Source organism: Coturnix japonica, chromosome 2 (genome assembly GCF_001577835.2).
Source record: "Coturnix japonica isolate 7356 chromosome 2, Coturnix japonica 2.1, whole genome shotgun sequence".
In the NCBI taxonomy this organism is placed as follows: domain Eukaryota; kingdom Metazoa; phylum Chordata; class Aves; order Galliformes; family Phasianidae; genus Coturnix; species Coturnix japonica.
The window spans coordinates 130299945-130326042 of NC_029517.1; the positions used below are offsets into that span (position 1 = coordinate 130299945).

At 38.6% G+C, this 26098-nt stretch overlaps 1 protein-coding gene across 3 annotated transcripts in view; it reads right to left on the reverse strand.

Annotated features, from left to right (window-relative positions):
• The window catches only part of COL22A1 (collagen type XXII alpha 1 chain), a 216651-nt gene that overhangs the window by 134190 nt on the left and 56363 nt on the right, over positions 1-26098 (reverse strand). For all 3 annotated transcript variants that reach the window (XR_001553652.2, XM_015856410.2, XM_032442913.1), the window contains exons 4-5: positions 20800-20874; positions 5306-5417 (exon numbers count right to left, since the gene is read on the reverse strand). Coding sequence is in view for 2 of the 3 variants with exons in the window: in XM_015856410.2 (XP_015711896.1) it covers positions 5306-5417; positions 20800-20874 (187 nt within the window). In the remaining variant the exon portion in view is untranslated. The remainder of the gene's footprint in view (positions 1-5305; positions 5418-20799; positions 20875-26098) is intronic.

Here is a 26098-nt window from a genome sequence, read left to right on the forward strand (position 1 = left end):
TTGCTAAGGGAGTAGTTAAACAAACATATGGTTGGGTTTAATCCCTTGTATTGATAGCACAGTGAGACTGACAGTCTGCAAGCAAATCTGGAAGAGCTGGTGTCTGGCCTTTGTGTTCAGCCTCTATGGATACCTCTGAGCTAGGAACATGAATATCAACATACAAGCTAAATCCAGAAAAGGTTTTCAGATGCTTAATGCCCATAGGAAAAAAACAACTAGGAATTAGGTGGTTAATATCCTCATGAGTCCAGCCACACCTCATTACACTGTGGCTGACAAATAGTCCATAAGATAGATTTAAAGTGATAGAAGACTATAATGACCTATTAGCAGTCACCCTCAGCTGATTTTTTATGGTGCTGAAGAACTGACTGCAAGCACAAGCCAGAGAAGGCATTCCTGCCAAAAGCAAACCTGAAAACACTCTCATTGCTCTGAAGATATGATAAAAGCTGTTCCTGAAGTCCTTGGTCCCTGCATCTTTTACAGAGATGCATTACTGCATAAATAACAACACCTCTGTTTATGAGTTTTCATTTCTTTCCTCACTAAAAAGACATCTCCATCTAGAAGCTCAGATTTACTTAGGAACTGCTGTCACCAGAAATGTTTTATTTCCTTCTTTTATTCAGGCTGGGCTGAACTGATGATCCATATTATGGAGCTTTGCTGGATGTCTGGTACCTACAGGGAGCTCTCTGCCAGCTCCTTGGTCTATAACTCTGACAACAAGATGGATTGCAGAAGAACTTATAAAACTCTTAGACATAAGAATCCCCAGGTGCCGCAGGTTAGTCTAGGAGTTAATTAACCCATCTCCAAGGTCAGGTGAATCACAGCTTCTACAAAGGAGAAACGGTAATGGCCAAGGAGAAAGCACTCTTAGCCATTACCCACTTACACAACATGGTCTTCTTACATGTATTTTTTTTAACATAAAAAACTACATCTGCAACAATCAGCATGAGATCCTACACCTATAATGATAATACAAAGGAGAAAATAAGATTATCATTTCTCATTTCAGACATCAAATGTAATGGTTACTAATAAGGTACTTGCAGTCGATAAGAAAAGGACACAAACCACGTATCTGAGGATGGAAGAGACCTATTGAAATGAAGTCCAACACATCTGCTCAAGCAGAGGCAGCTAGAACCAGCTGTCCAGAACTATGTCCTTTAAAGTTTAGAATATCTCCACGGATAGAGACTCCTCAACCGTTTCCATTGTTTGACTACCCTCTCAGAAAATAAGCTTTTCCTTGTGTTTAGATCAAGATTCAAGTTTTTAATTTGTTTTCATTGCTTTTTGTTCTGTCAGTGGATACCACTCAGAATTTTGTCTCCATCTTCTCTGCTACATATCCTATCAGGTATTTATACAAATGGATAAGATTGCTCCAGAGCCTTCCACTCTACAACAGAAGAATCCCATCTCTCAGCCTTTCCTAGTAAGATATATATATATACATGCGCTTGAAAATAAGTGAAGATCAAGGAAACATTCAACAGGTTCATGTTCAGTGTGAAAAGTTTTGGCAGCTCTTGGTAAAATGTTCTTCACTGTGGTACAGAACTGATGATGATACCAAAGCCATACCAAACCATGGAGGAACCCAAGACAACTGAAGACGAAGTAGAAGTAAGGAGCTAGAATGTCCCTACCCACATCTAACAAAATATACATGCTGAAGAAGGAAATAATATTTCAAAATTGGAAAGATCAAACAGTTCATGACTAAATGCCAGGCCAAGCAGAACCAGATAAGGCAAGAGAAGACTAAGGGATGTACGTGGCAGGAGGAAGGATTAGAATAAATAATTGGAGGACAGGAAAAAGTTTGTAGGTATAGGCTCAAGAAGATAAATAAGTATGTTTCCCATGCAACTAAGCTGGCACTTTGTAAAAGTACTAGTGCATGTATAAAACAATACAGATCCTTTAAGAAGATAATAAAGTGAATTAACTATAACACTCAGTTAATGATTTTGTATCTAATTATGAGATGTTGCTATCAGTTGCTAAATATTGCTTGAGGTTATCTGCAAGACAGGACAGATATTTTTGTTTTGTTTGTTATCAGTTATCAACTCTGTAGCCTTAATGAAATTTCATTTTCTGTGAGCAATGGCCCTATATGTAGCATTTCAGAATCCTAACGTCCAACAACTAAAATGGACTGAACATGCAGATGCTTTCTGCAGTGACATATCCATTTGGTTTAATTCCCACACAACAGGAGTGTTGAAGTTAAAATACAAAAGGCAGAATTATTTAATTCTGTGTTTCATTTAACCATTTAACAGGAAGCTTAGTCATTTTGATTAACTCCTTTAGGGTATTTTATTTCTAATTGTCCTGGACAAAAAAATATTCTACTTATTTTAAAAGCAACATCAGCAGATAAACAGATGAAATCTGAGTGGGCAGAAAGTCATCATGGTTGGCCTGTCATTGTTTCTTCAGTCTTTCTTGGAGAAGATCAACAACCCCCAAAAAAACCAACAAAGTATTTTAAATCTTAATTTCTAAAAGGAATACAGATGGACAGCTCTCTATAAACCATAGTAACTTGTTCCAGAGTTTAAATGCATTCATTAAAAGCGTGTATTTCTTCCACACCTGTTTTTGGTGTAGCTAACAGGTAGACATTGACTTTTAGCCTAGCATTATTCATTGCTCAAAAGACCCTCCACTAAACTTTGATTCCCCAAAGGTTCTTACAAATCGTGTTCACTTCCATTATTAACATCTTAATTTTATCTGGCTACACTATACTTCTTTAGTTTCTCACTATTAGACTTGTTTCTTCTTTAACATGCCATTCACTCCATTCTTATCTACTGAACTAAGGACACAGAGACAGAACACAGCATCCTCACAGTAGTGACAGAGTTCCCTGTAATGGAGATAGTTAACTCATGTTTGATCATTTCTGCTTATACCCCCAAGGACTGTATAATTTCTATTTCCCAGACCTTCATATCAGTGGGTCATCAATCCCAGAATTTCTTAATCAGAATCTGGACTTCCCTACTTTATGGGCTTCTTTCTGCATAGTCCTAATAATGACTTCCTCTAGTGACAGCAAACATGCTATCACTTGCTGTTAGAAGCCACAGCAAGCACAGATGCTACCCAGAAGCTTTTCTGAGCCTAAAAATTGATTTATTCCCCTTTCTACACACATGTCCTGTTTATCCTCCCTGTCAAGACCAAGGTGTCTGAGTATACCAGCCTCCTCCCAGATGATGAATTTGAATTTACTTATGCTGAGACTTGATATAATTTAAGGACTTCAGAGTAAAGATTTTTCCTTTCAATATAGTGTACTTGTACTTTTATTTATTTATTTATTTTTTTTTCAAGACTCTATGTTTAAATGGAGAAAGAGAGGAATAAAAGGAGAGAAGGGAATATCAGTCCAGGTGGGCTACAGGATAAAAAAAAAAAATGTTTTGAAATGAAACAAATGAAAGTCACAGACCATCCGAAAGGTGCAATGAAATGAGTAAAGGAACCAAGACAGGAAAAAGAAAAAAAATCAACAGCTTTTCTCCGTAAGAAGGAAAAGAAATCACATTGATTTTTTAAGCTGAAGTTCAAACTAGCTCAGTTAAATTTATTGCAAGGATGTTAATGATGACAGTTCAATCTATGTCTTGTGGTTACTCAGTGAAATTATGCACTCGCTCTTTTCAAGGCTAATGCTAGCAGGCCTCAGATGACAACCTAAAGAGAAACCATTCTGATAGCCTGTGACAAAGTTGACAGCCTCAGGTTATAAAAGGCCCTAAGGACTGAATTGACGATGACAGAGAATTAAAAATTGCTCATTCTTTTAGGAGACCCAAAATGTTATTAGAGAACTGAAAGCAACATCTACTATGAACTGGTTTCTTGCTATTAACAAATATATATTAATGTATTCTGAACTAAAGCCTTCAACAGAACACCCACTTGCACTCAGAGACTCACCACTGTTATACAGTTTGCAGCAAAGGGAGTTACTTTTGTAGTTCATAGATGACAATTTTTAGAAGAGAAACTACAGCTCCATAAATGACATTCAGATTACAAAGTGAATTATTTGCTAATATTTGAAGTATTGTGACACAAGTGAGCTCATAACATATTTTACATTGTCTTAACGAGACTCAGATACATTCTAAAAACCAAAAATAGGCTGTAGACATGTTCAACGATGTTCAAGGATAACTGAACTGCAGTTCTCTATATCAGAGCTGTTAGACACTGTATTACTCCGGCATCATCTTAACTTTGGAATTAATTTTCACCTTACATATATAGTAAATTGACAGATGAGCAAATGTAGGAGGAGTTTCTTCCAACTGCATAGTTTTTCATAGATCTCTGTACATCATAGAAACTATCTAACTCTAAGATTTTTTTTTCTTATAACTTTTTATTTTTCCTACTTTAAAAAGTATTTTCAATATAAGCTTTTCATAAATGATAATAAACTGTCAGCAAGCTCCTCCCCATCCCAAGTCAGAACCCCATGCATTCCCGCTGCACTCACACACAATGCAACTCCCCTTCCTCACTGTCCCAGCCTGGACCTCCTGAAGAACCCACGTGCAGCCACGGTGAGTGGGGAATGCTACCTCATCTCTGTGATCCCAATGAGATCAAGGTCCTGCCTGTATTGTGTGGCAGATCTCTACCTTATGAAGATTCAGATCAGGAGCTGAACCTCCATCTGTGCCCAGGGTGTAGAAGATACAAGAACCTCTTGGAGGCAGAGACCCAGGCTGCAACTCACATCTCCTGTTCTGTCATTGATGCCAACAGTGAAAAAAGCTTAGACCACCATGCCGAAAAGAGTCACATCACCAGCTGTATCCATGAAGTAGAAGACATGAGTAGAAGACACAGGTCTTTGGAGAAGCACAAGCTGCAAATGCAGCTAAAGATAGTTAAAGTTGATAATCTAGAAGATCTTTCCCAATCTGGATGGGATTATGATCCCCTACTTCAGTGGGAAAGCTACTAAACATTTCCTTTAGATTCACATTATTAAGCTTTAAATTCTTTCGTGAATTTCTTAATGTTGCTCCTAACAACCATTGACGATACACAGAAATTAGTTCCTTCTCTGTAAGGGTAGAGTCTCACATTGCTATAGAAGATCTCAAGCATCTGTTACAAATTCTGTGCCAGCAGAACTGAAAGAGCATATAGGTATCAGATATTTACCTCACAATTCAACTAGGGGAACCAAACAATGGGAATCAGAGTCTCAGATGAAAATCAAGTGAAACACCAAGGTACTCACTCAGTTTTCTGAACAACAGGGAAACTTCCAAGTCGTACATAAGAGCTCTGAATTCCATTTTCTTTCATTCCAAAGATCTGTTTCACGCTGAATGAATCCATCAGGTCAAACCCTGAACATAACATAAGTGTAAATACAAGATATTGATTAGGCTACTATTTACAGAAAAGAGCAGTGGGGTATGTCTTTAATTGTATTTTGGTTATCTTAGCCCAGAGATGCAGAACTTCAGAGATTAATTTCTTTCTTGTAAGGGAAGGCACAACAAAATTATGACGTGGCCTGAACTGCTTAGCTCAAAATCTCAAAACCAAACTCAAAATCAAAATGTAACAAGTACTGTACAGGTTAGAAGAAAGTTCTACATAAATAAGTAGTTATTTGATCTGCATTGCTGCAGCACCCTGAGAATACAGTATAATTCATTAATCCCTATAAAGTATAAGGTAAGATAGAAAAATGCACAGGTGCAGAACAAAACATTTACTGAAAACTGCTACACCAAGACCTGTTTACGTTCACTTTTCATATAATTTTAGCACAGTTAAGTCTAATCAACTCATCACAATCAAGAGCAGTTAATCTGGGCTGAAAATATTTGTGTCCTGCTTCTGACTTTACTCTTACCCAGTTTTTTTGCTCAAGCTCAAACATGGGCCTATGCAGTTCCAGCACCAACATGGTCCAAGCCATAGCAAGCCCATGCTTTCGGAGCACAAAGTCCTTCATACTAAACTCTGCCAGGCACCTCAGGGTACAGCTGTGCCATGCAAAGCAGCTTGTTCCAGGAACTGCAGTATTATATGGTGGCAACTATCCTGATTTTAGCTCCAGACTGTCTCCATAGGATGCACATTTAACCCAATTTTCACTACTGAGAACACGTCACATACACTGTATATTGCCCAACTGAAATCAGGTTTAAATAAAGCTCACTGGAGAAATAACATCCCATTTCTTCCTCAGGCTACAGACTGAAAAAATTCAATTTTCGTTTAATGAACTTTTAGTAAATAAATTAATGAGAGCTGTTTTTTCAAAATTTCAAGTTCCATGTAGTTTCATGGAAAAGTTGAGCCCTACATGTGCCAGAGAGCACTTAAAACCAGCAGATGTTTTTGTCTTTATTACACCATGACTGTTATGTGTTCAATTCAGATATTATCTCTATTTTCCTTAGAGAGACACATGATATAAACCCATGATCACAGAGCACTTCACATAAGATTCATCTAGCTAAAAGGCAGCTCTCTCTAGGCAGTGCAATAATACAGATTCTCACCCAATTAGGCAGAGTTGAATAGAGGTGCTTCTAGGGAAAGATTCTAGTAAAGGTCTATAGCTAGTGAGACAACTCTCACTCTCCTCATTGCCAACCAAAGCTCACCAAGTAATAAACACTTCAAACATTCATTATCTCAAGGATTTCAGTAGCATTACAGAATATGTGACCATATACTAAGGAAAGAAGTCTGTGTTGAGGGTGAGATGCACCTCATCTAATTTCAGCTGTCTGAAAAGGAGATGTGATATATGCAGGTTGCTTCAATTCCCTCATGACTCAGCAAAGAAATGTATGAGTTTCTAAGAAGATGACTCACCACACCTGTCCTAGACCTATCTAAAGACAAGCTCAGTGTCTATTTGATAGTCCCTACCTTCTTACATCCACCATACAGTAGACCCATACAATAATTTTAAGACTACTGTAATGAGGTATGATATATTCTACTCATAGGCTATTTATTTTTGCAACAAATGAGGCAGAAGTCAAGTGGAAAAGATGTTAAATGATTACATACAACTTATATTAATATTGTCTGATTTGCTTTCAGGACTTAATAAATGTTTCAGATTTTTAAATTCAGAATAATATAGTTTGCTGACCTGACCATTTACAGTAAGTATCTTCTTAAACAGGTACCATCGCATTTCTAAGTGGAAGAAGGAACAAATAGATCCTGAATATCATCGACTGAGTAGAGAAATTACTCAGGGTAAACTGCCTAATTAGGACCAGAAGAAAGATAGTCCCTATAGACATTCAAGAAATGTTTAGATATTGTACAGAGGGACATGATTTGGTGGGAAATACTGGTGACAGGTGGACAGTTGGACTGGATGATCTTAGATGGCTTTTCCAACCTTGGTCATTCTATGATTCTATGGAGAAGAGTTCCAAATAAGTATGTGCCTGAAAGTAATCTCTAAGATTATTCTAGCTGATGAATAAAATATATACAGCATTTGTATTAATATTTTTTTATTATTATTTCCTAGAAGCATGCCTAGAAGCAAATGGGATTGAGTCATACCCTTGTTGACTTTAGGACTGGGACTAAGATTGTGAATGAAACAGTGGGATCTTTTCAACTTAGAACTGAATACCAATGTTAACATAAAAAATAAGTAATGATGTTGCCACTTCTCCAACACCTGAACGGGAGTTTACATCTGGCACTACTTGCCTGAGCATTACAAACAGTCCACTTAGATTCTTCCCTAGCCGCTGCCCATTTAGTCTGTTGTACTGCAGTTCTGCACTGGACTGACAGTAGGAATTTGGGCTGTACATTACTTTTCCATCTTCAAGGAGGGAGCACACTGTCGGTGCCAACAATTGGCATTGAATGAAGTCATCCCTGGATTTAGAAAATGCATAGAATGCATAGAATGGCTTAGGTTGGAAGGGACCTTAAAGATCATTTAGCTCTAATCCCCTTACATTGGACAGGGTTGCCAGCAACCAGATCAAGCTGTCCAGGGCCCCACCCAACCTGGTTTTGAATCCCTCCAGGGATGGGGCATCCACAACTTCTCTGGGCAACCTGTTCTAGTGCCCCACTACCTCCTAAGTAAAAAAATCCACCTAAAATCTAATCTAAATCTCCCCTTTTTTTTAGTTTTAAACTAAAAAAAGTTTAAAACTTTTTATCCTTTCACTATCAGAACATGTAAAATGTCAGACTCCCTTCTGTTTATAAGCTCCCTTTAAGTACTGGATTTCACATGTCCTCAACAACCCCTAGCCAAATCTGGGAAGACAGGACTTCAAGTGCAGGGCTGTGGTTAGAAGACACTAAATGCTGACTGAGGGCTACAGGTAAAATTAGATCCAATACATTGCTTCCCAGTCCCTTCCAAAAGTGAAGTGGAAGGAACACACCTACTTGAATTAGAAAGAACAAAGCTACTGTAACCCAGTCAATGCACCATGTACATGATGAAAGGGTGGGACTTTCCTATTCTCAGGTGCTTTGATTTAAAAGGTACTTTTTGTACAAAAGGACAGGTGTAATTTCCCGGTTGCCTTATGAATTATTTAATCAGTAATGCCATAAATATGACACTTAGTAAGATGAATAACACTCTTTGATCATAAGCTTCCTACGATTCTAGCTACAAAAACAATATGGGGCCAATGAAAACCTCTAACCTGATTATCTCTCCCAAAAAGCAGTATACTCTACTCCATTAATGCTGAAATTAAAACAGTGGCCTGGAAGAGAAGCTCAAATTTCTAACATCATACTTTGCCTGAAAAGCAATTTCTTATGCACTGGTCTACTGATCAAATCAGCCGAATGTTTCTTTACTTCCAAGTAGTAACTCTTTACAGGAAGCCGTCAATTTTTCCAAAATCAGACTCACTGTTGCAGGGAAATAATGGTAAAACTTGGCACTGGACATGGTATAACTGTAACATTCAATAGATTCTCTTAAACAGGAAGGATGCTCACACTGTATTCTACCATACTCTAAGGCATGATCAAAGGATGATCTAATAGCTCTGTCTAGAGATTCCACTATATTTTTTTTCAAGATAATCATTTCAAGATCAGTCTAAAGGGATCGTGGTCTGTTGCCTTAAGAATGAGTTGGATTTCTGTCTCGCTCCACTAGGGATCTGACAAGGATAATATTATGGCAACTTGTGCGAGTGCTGAGATTTTCCCATGTGTCCTGTGTTTGGGGAAAAACACAATTATATGTATATATATATATATCTCACAAAAAAAACAACATCCAAATCCAGAAAATCAGAGGAACAAGAAGTTTTAAAGGCCAGAAACACAGCAGTGTGCACCTTTGGAAAGCTTTCTTAAAGTAGGACTTCTGACCAAAAAAGCCTTCAAAGAAAAGTCTTGTTCCTCCCAAGGAACTCAAGGTAGCACTCACAGGGGAAGCCACTGGGCTGATTGTCATTTCTTTGTCTAATAGTCTGGTGACATGACACCCCAGGGGAATAAGTTGAAAGCAGATGAAAAAGGAATACATCAGTTTTGATTAAACTCTCAGCTGAATTTTCAGCTTTGTCATCATATTAGTAGTGTATCAACAATTGCCAAGGTTGAGGGAGGTTGTCATCAGCTAATGTTTCTCTGAGACTTCTGAAAATGGTGATCCATATTGATTGTGATAAAACAGCATATCCCTTTTAATAACTGGAGGTCAATGGCAGTAAACTTTATGGTAGATTAGAGAAGTGCATAAATTCTTTGGGAAAAGAGTGTCACTTGGGAGACTTCCATAAAATACGAGATCTTATCAGTTTTCTTCCCTAACATTTCTGCAGTCTTGAAAGTTAAGCTTCCATCATTTGTTTATGCTCACAAGGAAGAATCTGCATGCTTTCTATACCCTGAACACATACTACTTAACTTCTCCAGTATGGTCTGAAAGACTAGTACCATAATCAGTGCAATAATATAATATTATATTTAAATATAAATATAAAATATAAAATATAATAAAAATATAAAATATAACATTATATTATATGCATTTATTATATTACAGTATATTATCATAGAATCATAGAATTACTCAGGTTTAAAAAGACCTCAAAAATCATCAAGTCCAACCACAGCCTAGCCATGGTACCCTAACTCTAACAACCCTCTGCTAAATAATCATGCTGTAACAAGAGGTGATGTTGTGCACTAATGATATCACAGAATCATAGAATGCTTTGAGTTGGAACAAACCTTAAAGATCATCTAGTTCCAACTTCCTTGTCAGGGGTAGCAACAATGTCCAATAGACAAAGTTGCCCATAGCCCAACCTTGTATTTGGCCTTGTTGAAGTTCACAAAGTTTACATCAGCACCCTTCAAATTGCTGGTCTTTATGGCATGCTAACAAGGATGTAGTCAGAAGGGATTTTTCCTCTTCTTCAATTTTTGTTGATTGGCACTACAAGGGTCAACATCAGAGCAACCAGATGCTAGATCTTCACATTGTCCCAGCATCCCTGTGGGGCAAACAGGTCTCAGCTGCTTGCTTGTGCTACTACAGACTGCAGAGAATGTTCAGGTGCTGTTATGACCTTCCTCATTATAAATGATTGCAAAAAGGAGGCGGAGAGCAAGTCTTCTCCTCAACAGCCTTTCTGGCTCTGTCTCTCTGTCTTTCTTTCTTTCTTTCTCAAAAAAAGTGATTTCCAAAGGTTTTGAATGGTTAAGAATTCTTTTTGCACGTAGTTCACCTCTCCAGCAAAGACAGAAAAAGAAGAACCTTACATTCTGCACTGATATTTCATCTCATATCCAGCACTCCCAGCTCAACAGTTTAATTCAGCATCAACATACAGCAGCTGTTATCTGACTTATCCCCAAAATATCAAGGTCTGCACCTTTGGAGGAACAGACCAGAGATTTACTTGCTTTCCACAAGGACTACATCAAGTAGTGTGGTGAGCAAATGGGTTGCACAAGTCATTAAAAATGAATTTACTATATATTACTAGCAGATTGTAAGGGAATTTTGGAACTATAACATTCTCCAAAGCCTATAGATTAAAGGGCCTCTGGAGTCTTCTAAAGAAGTTCTTGCCATTAACAATTTGCTCTTCATTTCCACAGATGTTACAAAAGAAATTTAAGGAGCCCTTCATGATGGCCTGACTCTCCTCCCACAAGATCCACTGGACTTGCTCTAAGAGAGCAGGTAAGAGTGTAAGCTAGCAACAAGCCTCTGCTGAAGAACAAGGAACAGCTCTTACAGTACACTATATTCCAGTAAGCTTTGTATCTTCTGTGTTTACTCCATAAGGTGGCCAAGAGGACATTCTAGATAGTCTCAGTTTTATAACTATAATAAAGCAGATGTACCGTGATACGTTGTCACCACTCAGGCTGATAGTTTAGTGATTCTGATTTGTTTCCTTGGCACCAGAAAAGCAGCAGCAAGCCACAACAGTCTCATGCAGATGCCAAAATGAAATTGACCTCAGCTCAAGCATCAGTCCCTGTTTGGATTAGCAGAAGCAAGATCATTGCATGAGGGATATCACATATAGCTACACTCCAAAATGTAGCAAGCATGGGGAGACAGTGAGGCAGGTGAGTTGGAGGTCATCAGGTAGAACTACAGAGTTACTCTGTACTGTGAACAGTAGCCTAAAGCTTCAGCCAAAAATAAATAAATAAATAAATAAATAAATAAAAGGAGGATAGAAATAAACACTTCATGCCCTTACACAGGAAAAGAAAGATAACGCTTCAGGGAAGATAAAAGGAATGAAAAATGAATAAGAAAATGAGACCAAAGTGAACATATGAGAGAGAGAGTGAAAGAGTTCAAAGCCAATAAGCAAGTATGTGAATAAACAATCACAGACATACACACCAAGGGGAAAGGGATGCTGTAATCTAACCTGCAGCCCTTTGTAAAAACAGGAAATAAATACACGTCTATAGCAGCAGACCTAGAACAGCGCATTTCAACACCAGATCTCATGTCAATATTGTGCTACTTTATTTGACATACTGTTCTGTTTATCTACATCAGTTCACTCTTTCTCCCTAATCAGTTTGCCTCTCAGTTTTTGGACAGTTGCAAGCGGCGTACTGAACAACACTGGAAGCTGGTTTTGACACTGAACTCTTTTCCTTGTTACTGCAGGCTTTTCTGTGTTGAAGTCATTCTCCATTTTCCCACTGATGGACATCTGGCTTACTGCCACAGGGTCTCTTTGAGCTCCTTTCTTGCTCCAGTGATTTACAAGATTAAACGGGTTCATTACTCCTTTGATGTCCTTGTATGCCTGATAGGCTTGCACCAGCTGAACTTAACCGAGACCATTTGTATTAGGTTCTGATTTTAGTTAGTTCCTCTATTTTGAAGCCCTCCTTTGAGTTACTTGGGAGCTAAGGTGCCATGTTTTCTTCTGGAAAGCCATAAAACAGACTAACTACCATCACCCATTGAGGAGTGGTGGCTTCCACACTTCTTTGAGTAAAGGTTTTGCTGAGAGCAGTGGTCTCAAGAGGATTCTACAACTCTACAACTCTATGAAACAATAGATAAATATTTATAAAAATGGCAGACTGGCATAACCACCCAAATTATTCTATTTCTCATGGAATTCCTACTGTTTCCTTGAACAAAAGTCTAGGAATATTTTTAGGATGAGAAAATGTACCAAATCAAAGACACTTTACTAGAGCATAACTTGCTAAATTCTCCTTGCAGTTCTTCTATCTGAGCTTAAGGAAAACCCCACCAACAGGTTATTTATGGAATTAAATTACTCCCATTAATTTTAGGTGCTATGATCAAGGTCTAATATAACTCAGGTAAGACTGGTGGTTACTTTATGCTAGATAATCTGTAGAAAACAGATTAGACCTGTAGTAATTCAAAAACTAACCAGAACGGTTATAGGCAAACATTCACATCAGACAGGCTGATTTATCTCCAAGCACAGGAATTTTTTGGAAAGTTTATACACACCTTCTTCCCATCATATGTGCACAATGGACAGAAATCTTGCACTGGTGAATCCAGATGTTATTTGCAGTTGTTTCTTTCACAACAATCTCTTTCTGAAGGAGAATAATTAATATCTCACCATTATCTAAACTAATAATCTTTCTATAGTCAAAAGATTGGTTGCTTCTTGGGCTATGAATACTCAGAAGTTGAACTTATTTTCCTTTAATCAACTTTAAACACACAGTAACAAGAAAATGTCCCAGTTTCTTTCAATTCTGGGAGAAAGCAAATGCTCCTTGTTTATAATTAAACACAAAAACCTTTTGGGATAGCTATTTTCTTAAATATCAAGATATCTGAACGTTTTATGTGCATATTTCTGTGCTTGATTAGCCCATGTAAGCCTTTTATGTAAATGCAGAATTACCTCCACTTGTACTCCAGCTACCAGCTCAGAGAATGAATCCAGCCCAGAGTAAAGTCCACCAAGTTTCTCCAGCTCACAGACACTGACTCTTGGACATAAGGTACTGATCAGCTCTTATTTTTCCTACTTACTTCTCATGGAAACACAGTAGCTATAGCCAGATGTATTCATTTCAGAAAACAGGTTTCAAATCACTTTCTGGATCCCTAGAGAATGGACATAATTAGCACTTAGGGAGTTCTGATCACTCTTCTCCAAATTATATACGGTTGACTTCCTAGGCAAAGTATACAGGAAGAAAACACTATCAATCCTCTTTTTGTTATCATTGCCTTGTGAATGGGGAATGTGGCGGCAAAGTGAATCATAAAATCATAGAATCTCTATTTTCTGAGGGATGTTCCAAAAGTAATGCCTCCTATTTTATTATGTTGACCCACAACATCAGAGGCAGATGGTGGCGGTATGGTAGTAGAGGCTGAATCTTCCCACCAATAGTCCTTTACATTTTGTTATTGTATGACAGACTGCAGCAGAGGGATGGTTTGACAAAATGATGTTTGACATGGAAGTGTGCATGAAGCAGAGCTGTGTGACTGAATTCCTCCATACAGAAGAAACAGCACCCCCTGGCATTCATCAATGCTTATGAATGTTTCTGGAGACCAAACAGTGAATGTGAGCACAGTGAGGCAGGGGGTGGTGCACTACAGCAGTGGTAACAGTGACGGTGGTTCTCTTCTCTTAGTGCACATTTTTCATTGCTGGCAAAAATGCATAGATAATGGTGGTGCCTGAGTTGAAAGACAGTGTTTTGTAGCTGAGAGTCTGCTCTATCAAATGCAATTACTGTGTTCATTGTATCTGCTGTAATTTCCATAGAAATAAATAGAAGGCATTACTTTTGGAGAGGCCTACATATATGCGGCCCAAGACAATTTGGTTTCACTCCATGAGGCCCAGACAAGTAAAAAGGTTGGACATCCATGATATTGTCCAACCACTGACCCAACACCACTGTGCTCACCAAACCATGTCACTGAGTGCCACACTACCTTTTTCTTGAATACCAGAGGCACAGGAGTTTGTGACTCCATCACTTCCTTGGGCAGCCTGTTTCAATGCCTTACCACACTTTCTGAGAAGAAATTTTTCTTAATATTCAACCTGGCTGCAGTGTGGCAGAGAAAATCTCCATCTCTCTTCCCCATCTCTCATATACGTCACAGCTACAATCCAGTCCTGAATATTTGGTTGCATCATTGTGGATGTAGATGGGCATTGCTAGTGTCTACATGAACAGACAGCTTCAAGTTCGTTGAACATATGCAGCCTGTGATGAATACTGTGTCTGTTCATCTCCTGTATGAAGTCAGTAATCCACTACAGAGACCTGCAGCTATTAATGGATTCACCACTTACCTCTCAGAGGGATTCCCAAGAAGACTATGAGATAGACAATACAGAGTGCACCATACTAAGAGAAGGTGAAATGCCCATTACTCTGTCACAACAAGAGTGCTTCTGTCCCCTGAGGGACATTGGTTAATGTTCTCCTTCTGCAAGTTCAACTGCCTGGGCACTACTTTCCTCCTGCTACCATGTGGCTTCATGGGCAAACATAAATAGCCCTACAAATATTATAATTAGCTGGTGACTCACTGGCATCTCTGGAATGCAAACCCTGTCTTGCAAACTACAGGATACTGGAGACATGCTGACAGTTAAACAAAGCCATTGCAGGCTATAATTGCAAGCTTCTAGTTTTACAACCAGTGTCTCCATAGTAAAATGCCCAAATGTCCTTTATAGAGATACATCAAAACACAGAGATCGTACATAACATTTGGTATTTTGTTTGTGCACAACAGTTTCAGAGATGGGGACAAGAGTCAGACTGCTGAGGTCGATGTGTGGTACAACCCGTAACGCAATTTCTGCTGTTCATCACACACACTTTTGTATGTGCCTTTGTGACACAGGAGTTGAGAGTCAGGGCTTTGATGTTTCCTCCTTCGCCCATTAACACCATGCAGTGTGGCTTGTATTGATGCATAAAGTCATGTAGTGATTGGAAGTATCTCTCCCCAGGGTTAATTTTTCTCAGTGTTTTATGTGAATTGTTGCAAGTCGTTCTTTACTTCTGTGACAGATTCACTCCAAAAAGAGAAGCCAGTATGTGCTGAGGAGTGTTGTTTCATCTGGTGGAATATGCTGAAGAACAGAGATCAGCTCATTTGTAATTATTGGGATCATCTAGATCACTGCAACCAAACCTCACATTCTACAGGTCTAAAATAATTCGAATAGTTCAAATGTGAAGTTTCAAAATCCCATGAAGTACAATTCATTTGCAATAGCTTGGTATTTTATGTGTTGTTTCAATGCAATATAATTGTTCATAAAAATACACAAGAGATACATCTTCAGGGTGCAAAATGATATCACCGTCTTTTCTTGCCTGGTCATAATTACAAGTAAGCTATGATCCCTAGCTAAAAGCTGATGTAAATAAAACAACAATATAGCAATATAAGAGGGATTAAGTCTTACAACTGCAGTTTTATTTTGCATATTTCAGGACAGATGAGTTAAACCCTCTTTTGTTTACATTTCCCTTCTTGATTAAAAAAAATAAAACAAAACACAACAACTATGCACTAGGATGCTGTAAGAACTTCATTTTAAATATCATTAATCACTGTTTTACGATATCAGACTTTCTAGAAAAGAAGCAGTGTTTATCCTGGTATCCTAACCAGATTTCTCTTTCTCTTTCAAAATCCCCGGTGTTGTTCCTAATTTCGCATTTATATTCAAGATTTACGTCTTGTGAACTGTTCAGCAGACACTGCTTCACTTTACTGCCAAATTTGCATCGGTAGTATAGTAAAGCCGGCTATGTATTCCTGCCTCATGCAATCCTATTTCATTGTGTACGTTCTCAATGGATGCTATAGCTGTGACTTTTCATTTAAATGCTGTGATACCACAGGGTCACAGAGTTTCCCCCCTGCTATGAGAAGTAGCCCTGTTCACTGCTCTTTGTCTTCTTTACTACTACTTTGCTGCTTGTTCCAGGACTTCATATCTCTGACAGTTTTAAACCTTTCTCTAATGTCTTACCTGAATGTATTTCTTAAATTGCTGATATCTGTTTTTTAATGATACTCTTTGTCCTTTGGTGATTCCCCTAATCTCCCTCCAGCTACTCCCCTAATCTATTTGTGGAAAGCAATCATATCTCCCTCTTCCACCTGCACACGGTAAGAGTAACCCAACCTAGTTTTGTAATCTATTGAAAATAGTCTGTCTGGCTCCTGAACACAGTATTAGCTCCTCAAGACCAAATCCGTATTTCCTGAGCAAAGGAAATGTGATCACACTTTTCTAGATAAGCTGCAGCCAAAGCCCTGTCCATTCGCATAAATTCTTCCCTATCTCTAAAAGGCTTACTCTACCTTATCCTGCTTTACCTTATCCAGTAATGACCTTTGCCTTTTTCTTTACCGGTATAATACCATGGCTTACAAGAGTCTACAAACTAAGACACCACCAGTTTTGAGAGAATGGATTTATAGCACAAATTCCTGTTCTGATCTTTAATTCCCTCAACAGGTACTTTCAACAAATAGTCCCAAATAAAATGGAAAAATTCCCAAGCTCTTGAGGCAAACCGGCTCTTCCCAGATCATTCTCTATGCTCAGCCCTGGTGAGGCTGCATCTTGAGTACTGTGTTAAGTTTTAAGCCCCTTCCTACATGAATGAAATTGAGGGCATGTACAGTGTTCAGAGAAGGGCAACAAAGCTGTGAAGAGTCTGAGGCACAAGTGTTCTGGGGAGTGGATGAGGGAACTGGGATTGTTCATTCTAGAGAAGAGGAGGCTTGAGGGAGACATCATTGCTCTCTGCAACTACCTGAAAGGAGGTTGTGGCAAGGTGGGAGTCAACCTCTTCTCCCAGGTAATAGTGATGAGTGATAATGGCCTCAAGTCGTCTCAAAGGAAATTCAGATGGGATATTAGGAAAAAATTATTCTCAGTAACTATGGTAATGCATTGAAATAGACTGCCCAGGGAGCTGGTGGAGCCACTGTCCCTGAAGGTATTCAAGAAACATTTAGATGTTGTACTGTAGGGTATGGTTTAGTGGGCATGGTGGGGACGGATTGGTGGTTAGGCATGATGATCTTAGTGGTCTTTTCCAAACTTAATGATTCTATGATTGTATTCCTGCATAATAGCCTGATCCTAATTTATATTGTGGACATTCACAGAGAAAATTAGACCTGTGGCTTGTTATTCCCTTTCCTAGAACTCCATCATTATTACCTCCCAGCTAGCCAGCTTTTGACTCACTTTACAATGTATATTTTTTTTCTACCATTTTTAATTTTAGCAATGATTTTCAATACAGTAAGAAGTGATAAATTCTTACATGAGTCCAGATAGATTAAATCAACCTATTTCTGTTTATCTACAAAAAAAGCCCAAACATCCGTCTTCTGAAGAGAAAATAGCAGTTCAGTGTTTGGTTCTCTTCCAGCTTGTAGTATTCTTTTAGGTGCAATTAGTCTTCTGACTGTGAATGAACTTCTCTAGCTGTACCCCTGCACCCACCATCCCACCATCAGCCTTAAAAAAAAACCTCATGCATCTTCCACTGCTCAGTCACACACCTGACTCCCTTCATCTCACAAAGCCTGTCCTTCTATAGCCCATGTAATGATCAAGCCTTTATTCTTACTTTTGCTAATCTACAACAATTCACATTCACCTAACTGCAGACACACGTCAAGTTGTTGGTTGTGCTGCAACCTATATGTAGGTATGATATACAGGAAAGGTCTGGCAATGGTGATGTTCCATGTGAAACAACTGTCTGTGACATCGGCTGCTGCATTGCTTTCAATAAAAAGACAATAAAGAAAATCCCCAGGAAGTCTTTTCTTCCTCTTAGTTCTGTGATCTCCTCCCTGTCTGAGGAGTGTGATGTGCTGAGCTAGGAACCTGTTGGGCAAGGCTCAATTTTGGCTATCCAAGTGGAGTGCAAGACAGAGTTATTAACTGTAAAGCTTTGAATATATGAGAATGGGTTAACAGAGGAACTGTCTCCCACTCTGTGCTGTTAGAAGTGAATACATAGAAATCCACAGAACTCTCACAGTGCTCTCACAAAATGATTTCATAGACATCAGGCTGCTCCCCAAAACTAAAATGCAGCATATTCGAAAGCCCTTCAGCAACAACTAGCAGCACAATAAATTCCTTTGGGAAAGTATATACTGCACCCTAAGCCAGTGGAATTTTCCAATTAAGTTTGGAGAATGCAATGATATTCTGTCGGAATTGGACCCAAGGGCCTACAGTCTTCTGAAATCGCTACAGTGAATGTAAGGAATACATAAATAGTGAGCATGCATTTTGGTCCTGTGCCGATCCATCTCCAGCAACATAATGACCCTAAGCAGACCCAGAACTTCAGTTCAACACTGTCCAGATAAAAGGCAAGTATTCCCTAAATATAAGGTACAAGAACAAAAAGAAATCACTGTTGCACCATATAAGAGCAATCAGGAGCCTTATATAAACCCTCTTGTTTTGATGGAGACTGGACAGAGATGTTTTTAGTCAAAGATTATCATAGCCTTGTTCTTACTGGAATTAAAAGAAAATTAAGTCAGAAACTTTACAGAAGAGCATAAATACTTACATATGTGAACATACATGCATATATGTATATACTGTAGTAAAAAAAAATCACGCATCAGAACTGAAGTGGAATGCTTCTTCTTTACATTTCTCAGAAGATACATTTTAGAAAACAAAGGATGTAGTGTATCAATTAGCACATGAATTAAAATTATACTGTAATACAGAGGAGATGCTGAAAACCATTTGCAACATCAGCTTTCTGGAAATCATCATGCAGAAGATGGTCATGTGAGAGGGATACAGTCCTCCTGCTCTTTTTGAGCAGCAACTTCCATGGCAAATAGACTCAACCTGAATCAGTAGAGCTAACTATTGAATAGCTCTACTATTTGCACAGCCATGTGACTGGAGGACTATCAGAACAGGTTAATACAAGACCTAGTGGTGGACCACACTTGAGATTGGGTATGTGGAAGCTAGCTATAGTCTTGGATTAACAACCAGAGAAAGTGCTACCACTCAGCATTATCACAGGTACCAGTAAAGCCAGACTGCAACCAAAATAAGCTGCTTACAGACAGTAGAGTTGAACTGATACTTCGTGCAGGCAGTGAAAATCCCCCCAATGAAGAAAAACTCTTGAAGTGTAGCAGAGCTGTCAGACCTTTACCATTTCTATTCATAATCAAGTTGCAGAAGAGCCTCCCGCTTCTCACTGCAATTTTTGGGTCAGGCAGAGATATTCAAAGCACATCTCTGATGGAAAGCTTTTCTCTGCCAAAAGCTCAAACTGTATTTGGGGGTTAGAAAAGAGGCACAGCCTTTGGATATGACTGGCATGTTAATTCCTTTAGCTGTCTGGAAGAATGTATCAGAACTCAAGGGAAAGCAGAGATCCCAACAAACCTGCTTTCCTTTGACTTTTTTCAGTAGCATTTCAGATGAACTCGTTCTTTTGGGGATTTTTTTTTTCTCTCTCTTTTTGTGTTTTCTTATACACACACACATGTATAAACTGTACTTCAGTAACAATTGCCATTGGATTATGACATCCCACAACAATCAGAGATCAAATAAATAAGCATTAAAACTCACAAAAACTTGAATGGTCAAAAAAACATCCAAACAAAAAGAGTCATCTCAAAGGCTTATTGCTTTCCTCTATCCTATTCTCTAAGTCCCACTAGATTCTTAATTTGCTGTCACATGAAAGATAAAGCTTGTGATTATTTATCGGTTCATGGTCAACAGATGGTCAGCTCTTCATGGTCAACTCTCTTCCAGCCCTACAGTCCTACCTCTCCATCACTGAAAGTGTTCTAGATAAAGCAAATGCCAGCTAAAAGAGATAACATTTAAGAATATCACACATGAAACATACGGAATCACAGAATTATCAAGGTTCGAAAAGACCTAGAAGATCATCTAGTTCAACCATTACCAATACTTCCCAGATAAATCATATTCCTCAATAAACATCCAAATGTTTCTTGAACACTCCCATGGTCGGTGACTCCACCACCTCCCTGGGCAGTGCATTCCAATGCCTGACTACCCTTTCCGAGAAGTAATACTTCCTAATGCCCAGCCTGAATCTCCCCTGGGCCTCCTTTTGCAGGAGAAAATACAATTACACTATTTCTCTATTTCTATTCAGCTCTCAGCTGTATGGTAGAAAAGATTGTCTCTTTACCTGGAATCTCATCTGTCTCTCCATTAGTGTGCTTGAATCGATCTCCTTCCACACGAACATTTGGACACAAAACATCTGGAAAAAAAAAAAAAAAAAGATTACAAAATTATCACAGGTTAATTAAACATTTTATAAATTACAGAGCTAACAAAATTTGATTTACTGGGTTTTGCCCAACACTACCACATGGTCCCACAACAATCCTGTTTCCTATCTCTACATGCCCTAAATTCCATTCCCTTATTCTATCTGTTAACCACAAGCTGAGGAAGAGACTCAACATGCTATGTCTGGTTTTAAGCCCCTTTTTTATTGACTGGCCAGACAAGAAGCTAAACATAACAAATGACCAGAGTCTTCCTCTAAGCTCGGTTTCTCTCTTTCAATGCCCTGTAAATCTTAATGGAAGTCACTGCAAAAGTTTAAAATACAATTCCAATGTCAGATTTGGTGCAAGTGAATTTCTGAGTGCCCAGCTCTCACTTCAGTGCTGCTCAAACTTATCAGATAGGACAGCTCCTAGTCAAAAAAAAATCCCAGCCCTAACTAGACAAAACAGAATGGAATCAGGAGCACAGATTCTGTGACTTCAGTCACACAATGGTCCCATAGCTAACAAGAATCAGAAACAAAGTGAAGCCCAGTCATTCATATCTTACTGAATTCTGCTTGGTTCCCCTGTCCTCTTCTAGGGCCATGACTGTCTACGTTTCTGTGTTCCTTGAGTTTGTTCAAGCAGAAAGCATCATTCAGTATGAGCAAAACTTTGAAGAATATTTAGCCCAACAAAATAGTTTCAAAGAAGATTGTGAAAATAAGAAATCATTTCTCATATTTTTAATCAGTGTCAACACCATATGCTTTTCTGAAGAGATCTACCTATTCATCTCTTTCCTACTGTACCACTGAAGTAGCATTTATTTATGCTTTGTTTTATCACATTAATAGATAATTGCACACTTGTAATCAGTGAAGTCAGATAGCTTAAGGGATCATTTTAATGGGACAAGAAAAATGAACTCCTAACTTAGAGGCTCTCTGTACACTTTCTACAGCAGGTCCAGTTTGAACTGTGTTTGAAGCTACATCTGAAATTGTGCTGTAAGAATGACTTTTCTGAGGATGCTGCCAGCAGGCTGGCTGTAGTTCTCCTCCCACTTCCTGACTCAATAAAAAATATGGTATTCCACAATGTTTGGTTAGGCCTAGCAATGAAATCAGATATTTTTCCTGTTCCATTGCACTGATGAATTTACAGACCAGATTATCAGCTACAGCTGAGGTACTCTCAGCTCAAAGGAAAGGGGACTGTAAAAAGCATTGCCAAAAGCCCCAAAAGCCAATGCAGAAATCAAAATCAGTTGCGTACAACCACCCACTCCTTTGCTGTAGTAGCAACTGAGGCCAGAGAGCGGTTAGTCCTGCTAGCATATGTAACTCAGGGCATTTAGAACTGGGGCAATTTTTTATCCACACAGCAGCACCAAAGTGCCTTCATTCAAATCCCTCACTCAGGCAAGGAGTTTGTCAATACATTTAGAGCATCTCAGATGAATTCCTACTGGAGATTTGAGTTAATCACAAGCATGCTAACATATTTTTTCCGAGTGGAATCATGCAATCAGATTTTTATTGATCTATATTCAGGGCTGTGGCTTCTACAGATATAATGCAGAGGAGATACCTTTTTCACCACACAGAATCATAGAATGGCTTGGGTTGGAAAGGGCCTTAAAGACCCTGCCCTCCGGTGGGCAGGGTTGTCAAGCATTAAATTAGGTTGCCCAGGACCCAAACTAACCAGGCCTTGAACAGCTGCAGGGATGAAACTAGACAGTCTGTTCCGGTTCCTCACCGCCTTCATAGTCAAGAATTTATTCCTTATATGTAATCTAAACCTATCTTTTTCTTTTCATTTAAAACTTATTTATCTTATCCTATATAGTCTGGTAAAGAGTGTCTCCTCATCTTTCTTGTAGGCCTCTCTTATGAACTGGAAAGCTGCAGTAAGATATAACCAGAACCTCTTCCTCTCCAGGGTGAACAAGCCCAGTAGCCTCAGTCTTTCTTCATAGAAGTAGTGCTCCAGCCTTCTGATCATGTTCATGGCCTTTGTATGGTCCTATTATAACAGATCTATGTCCTTCTAGGTCTGGAGGCCCAAGAGGGAGATGTAGTATCACATTAGGAACTACAGAATTACAGAATCATTACGGCTGGAAAGGACCACTAAGATCATCTAGTCCAGCCATCAACCTATCCCTACTGTGCCTACTCAGTCATGTTCCTCAGTGCCATATCTACCCTCTTTTTTGCTACCTCCAGGGATGGTGACTCCATCACTTCCCTGGGAAGCCTCTTCCAATGCTTCACTACTCTTTCTGAAAATAAATTTTTCATAATATCCAGCCTGAACCTCCCCTGGCACAACTTAAAGCCAGTACCTCTTGTCCTATCAAACCAATATGGATTGAAGCACAGAGTCACTTCACATATGTTTTCACTAGAAGTATCTAGTACTCCCAGGTGCCTGGTGGTTTGAAAGCCAAGCCTGTATACGTCTTTACATTATCAGGTGAAACCATCTGGTTCTTTCTCCTTCTAAGAGGTCTGTACAACTTCTCAGCATAACAGGGAAGCTCTACTCTGATCAAAAAACTTTAAAAATTGAAAGTGTTAAGACTTGCAAGAGCCGAAGTTAAGCCACTTTTTTTTTCCCTTTCATAACCAAGCTGTACTGACAAAAGATTTGCTTAGAAGTTTCATAAGTCCTATATTGTACTGATGTTTTGGATTTATTTATTTATTATTATTTTTCTAAGAAATGCTCTTTTAGCTATAGGCATCGAGTCAATTACTGTAGACAGCACTTCTGAGACCCAATGGAAATGGAAGAGGTACCTCTACATAGTAAAATAAGTGAAGAAAGAAATCAATCTGAGCAAAATTTCCCTAAATAACAAATAAATAAACAGAAAGCATGAGCAAAATCACTCAAATGGCATTCACCCACACTGTCCAGGACTCCCAAGAGACATAAAGAGATAATTCCCATTCTTTAATATTTTCTTCATTGCTTTCTATATCAATGCTTTTGTTTGTTTTTTGGTGGTTGCTTTTGTTGTTGTTGTTTGTTTGTTTGTTTGTTTTAAGGAGATCAAGGAAACCATTTAGTCTCAGGAAAAGAGGCTAAGGGGAGATGTTATTGCTCTTTTCCAATATCTGAAAGTTGCTTACAGTAAGAATGGGGCTGGTCTCTTCTCACTAGTGACAGGTGACAGGACGAGGGGAAATGGACTCAAGTTGCACCAAGGTAAGTTTAGGTTGGACGTTAGGAAACACTTCTTTACAGAAAGGGTAGTTAAGCACTGATAATGATAATAACTTAATGAATATGATAATGACTTAAACCTCAGTTTTACATTTCATCCTTTAGCCTACTCTCTATGAAAAAAATCCCAAAGCTGTGGAACATTTTAAAATTAAAAGAGGCAGAACATCTTACAGAGTATACTCACTGTAAGACACATGTCAGCAGAGTGTCAAATCAGGAACTTTCACTAGCTCTAAGTTGGCATTAATAACCTAATGATGCAAAAGGAAGGAAGGAAGGAAGGAAGGAAGGAAGGAAGGAAAAGAAAAGAAGGAGGTAAGGAAAGGAAGGAAGGAAGGAAAGGAAGGAAGGAAGGAAGGAACGGAGGATAGAAGGGAGGAAGGAAGAGCAAGGAAGGAAGAAGGAAGAAGGAAGGAAGAGAAGGAAAAGGAAGGAAGATAGGGAAGGAAGAAGAAGGAGTAAGGAAGGAAGGAAGGAAGGAAGAGAGAGGAAGGAAAGAAGGAAGAAGAAGGAAGCAAGGAAGGAAGGAAGGAAGGAAGGAAGGAAGGAAGGAAGGAAGGAAGGAAGGAAGGAAAATGAAGAAATTATTTTGCACTCTACTGAGTTATATATATCATACTCTCCCTTTAAAGCTGAATCAAGATCTAAACTAGAAAGCCATTTTTCCTTTCTGACATTACCTTTTTATACCACTAGACTAGGCCATGAGGTCCTCTTCTCCCCGTGCTAAGAAATCCTACATTCATTTGAAGGCAACCCCTTCCCTTGAAAGGAACATCCCTTGGTTAAAGGACCATCACCATGTTTGTCATTAGTGATCCCCAGCTAAGAGTGGTGCGGTCCCACCACTCCTCAGGGCTCTTCACGGAGAAGCCTTCCATACCAAGTACTAAACACAATCTTTAGTTGCCAGCACTCTATCCCTTTATCCTTAGGACTCTTTTTAAACAGTTTTTTCAATTTCAGTTTTGTTCTTTCAAGAATAAGTCCTCAGCTGCCAAGGGCTTCTCCAGGGACTTGTGCATAGTGAATGCTGAACACATGTAGCTGTCAAGTTACACAGAATAAAGCGGAGGTGAGAAGAGAAACATGAGGTTAAAGCAAGTATTATTTATTATCATGTTTTGAGTTTGTTTTTTTTTCCAAACCAAGAACTTTGGAATTCCAGAATTTCAGCAGAATCCAGGGCACTACTAGACTTTCAGCTATTCTCTGTATCTACTATATTTATATTTCTTTATATATATTCCTATACATATATATATATATATATATATATATATATATATATATATATATATATTCCTTTTCTGCAACAGAATGTTCCTGTTTTCTCTTTAAAAAGCATATTTCTGACCTAAACATTTCAACTGTCTTATCCTCTGACACAGACCTTTACCACACTGCTAATTCTACCTATGGCTAAAGACACAGTCTGGCAAAGCACACCTCATTAAAAGCTGTCTCCCAAAAATTTAGACCTGAATTCAAAATAGTTGTGAGGAATACCTGTTCTTTGGCATCATATACAGATTAACTCTGTACCTCATGTCCTTTTCAGAGCTACACAATAAACTTTTTTTTTGTATTGTTTTTTTTTTTTTCCACAGTGAAATATTGTTTTTTCCCATCAAACATTAAAATTAAAGGAGAAAAGCCTGGTGAGAAAATTCTTAAAGTTAAGACAATTTCATGAAACCAGTTTTCAGTGGAGCCTTCCCAGACCCCATTAGCTCTGCTCTTCAGCTACTCAGTTTGCTGTGCAGCAGTTCCTCTGGAACACTTAACTCCCTGCAGACACTCGATAATGAAAATGGCTCCTATATATAGCATTCTTTTTATTTGTTCTTCTTTTTTTGCTATCAAATATCTGCACGGACTATTATGAAGCCTCAAGATTCAGGCTTTCTCTTTTTTTGTACTTGTTTAAAAATACATTTTCTTTTAAAAGTATGCCTCCATGCT